Source organism: Chelonoidis abingdonii, chromosome 2, assembly GCF_003597395.2.
Source record: "Chelonoidis abingdonii isolate Lonesome George chromosome 2, CheloAbing_2.0, whole genome shotgun sequence".
NCBI classification, from domain to species: Eukaryota; Metazoa; Chordata; order Testudines; family Testudinidae; genus Chelonoidis; species Chelonoidis abingdonii.
Window position 1 is genome coordinate 81,701,894 of NC_133770.1, and position 6,367 is coordinate 81,708,260.

At 42.8% G+C, this 6,367-nt stretch overlaps 1 protein-coding gene across 1 annotated transcript; it reads right to left on the reverse strand.

Moving 5' to 3' along the window:
* Positions 1 to 989: 989 nt before the first annotated feature.
* On the reverse strand, positions 990 to 5,537 carry RPL14 (ribosomal protein L14). Its single transcript, XM_032784121.2, has 6 exons — positions 5,435 to 5,537; positions 4,417 to 4,518; positions 3,322 to 3,416; positions 2,344 to 2,443; positions 1,829 to 1,882; positions 990 to 1,090 (listed from the first exon to the last, which is right to left on the reverse strand). Exons 1-6 carry the CDS (start codon positions 5,435 to 5,437, stop codon positions 1,028 to 1,030), a joined length of 417 nt encoding a protein of 138 aa, XP_032640012.1. The 5' UTR covers positions 5,438 to 5,537; the 3' UTR covers positions 990 to 1,027.
* Positions 5,538 to 6,367: the final 830 nt, after the last annotated feature.

Here is a 6,367-nt window from a genome sequence, read left to right on the forward strand (position 1 = left end):
CAATTATCATTAAAATGGAGAACACACAAAAATCCTTTACCTGATTTTTTTTTAAATTATAACTACATTACAGGTAAAAGTCAATTATTCAATATATAGGCAACTTCATTCCCCCCCGAATAGTCCTTAGTTTTTCTTGTTTGTACATGCTTTTTCTACATCAATCAGAGAGAAAAAATTAAGATTAAGAAAATAGTCCTGTAAAACAAATAGCCTAATGAACAATTGTAATAACAGAAAATACATTTAACATTAAGTGACTAGATTTTAAGTTAGTGTCTCTTTAAATAGTTTCCAGAAGTGTTTACCTAATAACATGACTTTATTCAGTATAAAATTCTGTCCACACAGGACAAGTGTTTATCTTGTCACTAGACATTCCTAGAATTCTGAAGTTTTTGAGGCCAGAGCTACACCTTTTAGGAGAGTAGTGGAAGTAAATTTTGAAGTATGACGTATTTTAGAATAGAATTTAACCATGAATTTCTTATTTGTCTGAGCCTTTAAAAAGAATGCAAAAACAACATTAGCATTTAACACAGGTTTTAAATTCTGCAGGGCAGGGACTGGCTCTTGCTTCACACAGAGATAACTATTCGCACTTTAACCGATGCCCTGGATTTCTACAGAAAGATAGTTCTCTACTCCAATAATCCTGTGTTTCAAGTATGATTTTTTGTAAAGTAGTTTCATCAATGCTACATTTTTTTCCATAGTAAATTACTATAAAATATATTTGAGGATTTTAATGGCTATTTACTATTAACTTGGGTATGCAACATTATAGGTACTGTAGTCCAGAACACATGAAAAGCGAGCAGTAATTTCTCATTGCTGGTTTAGGGCCTGCTTTCATGATGTGTTAAGCACCGCCAAGTGATAGCAATGTAAATTGCTCAGGCAGTTACTTATTGTTATGCAAGACCCTAAGTGACCTATATACATTACCTTAATATTTACAAATATTACACACAAAGACAGACATTAAGTGTATATTAAACTGGAACTTTATTTGATTCCTGACAGTTTATGCTTTTTTGGAAGCTTTCTTCTGGAGCTTCTTTACTTCATGCTTGATGATCCTGTTCCTCTGTAATAAATTAAAGAAATAATTTTGTAACATTAAGTCTAATAAGAGCAGCAAATGAACACAGTCTACAGACATCTGTGCTAACTCATGACTTTCTGGGTTTTCAAATTCTCTTTTTAGTATAATCACTCTTTGTTCAGCAGATGTAGGTTTTACTGAAATTGCAGAAAGATATCATGTGCACTATATATATTGTGTTGTGACATATTTCAGACACTTCGATGGCCCAAGTGACAAAGGACTGCTGTCAGACTGGTAGCCTAGTCGTAGTGCCCTGCTACAAGTCTGGGTGAGACCCCTAGTCAGTTTATTTTTTCACAGGTTGGCAGCATTGCTATTAAAGCAATGTGTGGCTCTGAGAAGGAGGAAAATAGTGTTTCATAGTGTCAACAGCAATCCCTCACAAAGGATTGATGAACTTTGGAGACTACTTCAGTTTTCACCTGCAGAGATGTCTGGTACATAGCCTTGAAGACTAGCGTGGAGTTAAGAGAGAGAAATATAGACTGAACTTGAATTAAGTGTTTAAAAAGAAAAATAGTGATGAACAAGCATCGGCTAACTCAAAGGGCAAATTTATATTGCTCCTCTAGTTTCTGCAAGTCTGAGTCCAAAAAGAACAGAAAAGTTAGTATAAGGAATTATGTATTTGAATCTGATTCAGAATAAAGAGCTAGATTTGCTTTTAAAACACCACAAATCAACTATCCAAAGATAGCTGTACATTTAACCACTTACCATTTTCTTTGCCTTCATGACCTTGTAGCGATCAAAGTCTGTCATCTTGGCTTTCTGTCAAAGAAAATTTGCACTTCAGTTAAAAACTGAAGATTTTAGTTAACAGTAATTCCTTAAACAGCTAAATGTAACTTTGCAAAAAAAAGTATGTTTTGTGCTTTTCAACTAGACAACTCAAAAGAACATTGCAAACCACCACTAAAAATGAATTTACAAATCAGTGTACATGCCATTTATCTCCATAGCTCGGAAGGGTCTCATGATGCAGAGGACAAACAAAAAACATTTTGTAGACATGGCAAAGCAGAAAAATTGATTATTAAGTTTAGTGGTAAAACCATTTGGTTTTCAGTAACACAACTTATGTTACAACTTGACAACCCATGTTTTCTCTGCCCTTAACTCTTACTCTGCAACATTAATCTCAATTTTTCTACTAGATTATATCTGAAAACCTTAGTAACATGCTAAGTGCACTGTTGAGTATTTTATATCACACTGCAGATCAAACATACCTTTTCTCTGGCTTCAATCTTCTTTGCCCACCTTGTACCTGTCCATTTTTCATTAATATTTTCTTTCTCCCAGGCAACTCGCACATGCTTCTGACGAGCACTGCATTTAAACAATCGATCAATCTCATACATTAACATTATTTGCATTATCATCATACACAAATCAACTGCTTCGGTGCTTCTCCAGCTTTCAATTTTAAATAAGTGAAGTAAAATCCCAAATAGACTGGTTACATCTTTAGTACACGTCAAAGGTATTAAACACACAGCAAATGTAATCAAAGTCCTCTAAAAGTATACTAAAACTTCTTTCTTATGTTGGCAGTTAGGATTGAAGGGAGGGGCAATCTAGAAAGATACACTGGGATACTATTCTCTTGGCATTCATTTAAAATGGTTAGTAATAAAGAGAAGTTATGAGTTCAAAGTTATGGAAGCTTTATCAGCATAGTAGGTCTCATAGCAGTACCCAGTAGTGATTGTGGCTTAGTGATTTTATATATCACAGAGGTTGGAGAGAAAAGACTTGGAATTCAATCCACCTACAAATAAGGTACATAGTTCTTCAAATAAAGAACACATTAAATACTTCACCTTGAATATGTAGCCATAGTCTATTGTTTAGGAGACAATGCATGAAGTTATGCATTACTGTGATTCATTTATAACTTTTCCTTGTAGTAGCTGCCAATTGTCAATCATACTGTCAATACTCATCGCAGCGGATTCACTAGATTTAACCATGATCATATGGTCTGCTATGTCTTAACAGCACACACATCATTAAATCACTTAGTACATTATGAAAGAGATGATTAGTTCCGAAACTTAAGACTTTCGGGATAACTTAAGAAAATGCCTATACATCCATATGATCTTTTCTAAAATTTAGAAACAAAATTCCATGAAATCACAGAAAATGTAAATTAGCTTCACGTTAAGTCAAGTTTAAACAGCCCAAAAGGAAAGACAACTCACCTATGTGGGAATTTGAGTACAAAATCTGTTAGCTGCATGCACTTGAACGGCATAGCCTGCCTTCTTACACCACTGCAGGGGCCATCAACTAGCGCCTAGAACAAGAGAGACTGAATGGGTTCACTAACATTTTTCCAATATACAACAACAGACTACAGAAAGTTACTTCCAAATAAATTGTGACTCATCAACATGAAGTGTTACAAACTGGAGGAGAGCACTACGCATTTGGAACACTGGAGAACATAACAAGAGTGGACTACACTACCCAAACTCTATGCCAAGATCAACTAGCATTTATTTAAAACATTGTTTCCTAAACAGAAGGCCAAAGGAAAGAGTTGGGACTGGGAAACTTTCATGCTCTCAGATGCATCCCCTTTCCCTCATCCACACATGTTCTCACGCTGCCTGGTCCTGGCCACCGGTCCGGGGGGACTCTGCATTTTAATTTAATTTTAAATGAAGCTTCATAAACATTTTAAAAGCCGTATTTACTTTACATACAACAGTTTAGTTATATATTATAGACTTATATAAAGAGACCTTCAAAAAATGTTAACATGTACTACTGTCACGCAAAACCTTAAATTAGAGTGAATAAATGAAGATTCGGCACACCACTTCTGAAAGGTTGCCAACCCTTGGTCTATAATATATATAACTAAACTTTTGTCATATGTAAAGTAAATAAGGTTTTTAAAATGTTTAAGAAGCTTCATTTAAAATTAAATTAAAATGCAGAGTCTCCCAGACCAGTAGCCAGGACCTGGGCAGCATGAGTGCCACTGAAAATCAGCTTGCATGCTGCCTTTGGCACACATACCATAAGGTGCCTACCCCTGCATTAGAGGACATTCCTTCTTATCCTTACTATTAATCCTGAGAGGGGAAACAAGAGTTTCCACACAAAGATTAACTGTAAACCCTGCAGCGCACACGAGTATTCGTATTCCATTCTCCTTAACATTGTAACCCCTTGGAAAAACTGACATATGGAAAACTGAAGTAGTTTAATATTGTACAAAAAAATACCTTTAAAATAGAGGATGAAAGAACTGGAGAGAGGAAAAGACTACAGGTCTCTGAGCTTACCCTGTTCTGGTCAATAACATCCACAATTGCCACCAGCTTGCCAGCATGTGGCCCAAAGGAGATATAGGCAACTCGGCCAATCTCAACGTAGCGTTTGAACACCTGAAATAAATGATTTACTGAAACTAAGAGTCTGAATACAAATAGTATGACCTAAACCTGGAATTGCTATCTACAAAACCTTCAATTGCAGGGGCCACTTTGCCCCATGGCCTGGGATAGGAGATCTAGCACTTTCAGACCAGTTTCAGTTTAGATTTCAGAATCTACAGCTATTCCTTCTTGTCTTGTGTTTCTATTGTGCATCCCGTTTGAAAATCCTCCTTGTCAGAGGGGGCCCCTACAGGAGAAGGGGAAACCAGGGAACAAAGTCGCCCACAATTTCACTTGCATTTTGGTCAGGAGTCAATGGTACTCCGAGCAAACTGCATCCCCCATTCCCCTCCTCTGCCAGGAAGGGAATAGATATTATCCCTAGCGATGGGAGCAAGCACTGGTCTGCGCGGGGGTGGGACCAGCTCGATGGCAGGCACCAAAGGAAGTGTCGGGGGTGGAATACTCCCCTCAGAGCTCACGGCGGGGTGCGGGGGTAATCCGGCTATAAGCTCAGTGCTGACGATGCCGGTCCAAGGTGGCGCGGGAGACGCACGCTCCCTCCCAGCGTTACCCAGAGGAGGATTGTGCAAAATCTGGCAACGGCCGCCCAGCCCGGCACGTTCACCCGCCGATCGGCGCCGCCAGCCAAGCGATGGGCCCCGCCAATGGACCGGAGCGTTGGGCTCCCCGGGAGGGGGGGGGCCCGCAGGCACCAGTGGAGACGCGGCCGAGCCCTGCGCCGCAGAACACGATCCCGGAGCGGCGTGGCCCCCACCCCGCCCTGCCCCGGGGGCTCCCGCCCGGGCTCCCCAGGCCCGGCCCCGCTCCGGTCATTGGGAGGAGGCGGCTCAGCACCGCACCGGGCTGGAGGGGAGGGGGGCGTCCCGGGCTGGTGGCGGAGGCCGCGGCCGCACGCACTCACCATGATGGCCGCCCGCGAGCAGAAAGGAGCGAGCGGCTTCCGCTGCGCCCTGAAGCCACTTCCTATCCCCTACTGCGCATGCACCCGCGCTGGAGAAGGAGGGCGCAAGCTCGCGCTCCAGATGCGCATGCTCCTGCGACTGCGAGGGGGGACGAAGATGGGGGGGGAGAGGTGCCTTACTGAGTGCGCATGCGCGCCAGGCCGTCCCGGTGTGTGTCGAAGGGAATCGTTTCCACCTCTCCTCCAATAGGCATGCGTGCCAAACGGTCGCGGTGGGCGGGTCAAGATTTTTACCTCATCCTTTGTACGCATGCGTGACAAGCACGCCGAACATGGAAGGGATGAGAATGCGGCCTCGCCAATGCGCATGCGTAGTTTCGGGAGCGACTCGCTGTGCTAGTGTAATACGCATGCGTGAGAGGCCGTGGGCCTGGAAGTTCTGTGCCTGCGTCCTGTGGCCGAGCGGAACGGAGAGCGGGCGGCGCGGGCGGCGCGGGCGGGTCTCCGCTGGAGTTCGCAGGGTGTGATGCGCGCAGAGGTGGTGCCGCGCGTGCATGCCCTGTAGCAGGGCGGCTTCAGCAAGTGCGGGGCCCACTTCGAAGGCTTTCGGCGGGTGGCCCTGGCAGGGATGGCTGAAAAAAAAAGTTGGAAGAGAAGCATTTCATTTCTTCCATGTACTATTTATTTTTCATAACTATATCAATAATAAAATTATATAGAATGTACGTTGCATCATATCTGCTGTTGATTTGTTATTAAAGACTGCCGTTTCACATGTGTGGGTCCCCGCCACTCCCTGGGGGTGTGCACATGCTGCTCCCTGCAGCCCTCATTGAAGCAGTTGTGCAGGTTACTGCCCTGGGAACTGCCGGGCACCAGTGGACATGGGGCTGGCTGGAGGCAGGGCAGGGGCTGACTGGAGGTAGGCTCTGG

Coding starts and splice junctions, on each gene's coding strand:
- RPL14 (XM_032784121.2), bottom strand. Junction 2,444..3,321: donor GTACTCAAATTCCCACATAG/GTGAGTTGTCTT, acceptor GTTTAAATGCAG/TGCTCGTCAGAAGCATGTGC. Junction 1,883..2,343: donor AGATTGAAGCCAGAGAAAAG/GTATGTTTGATC, acceptor TTTCTTTGACAG/AAAGCCAAGATGACAGACTT.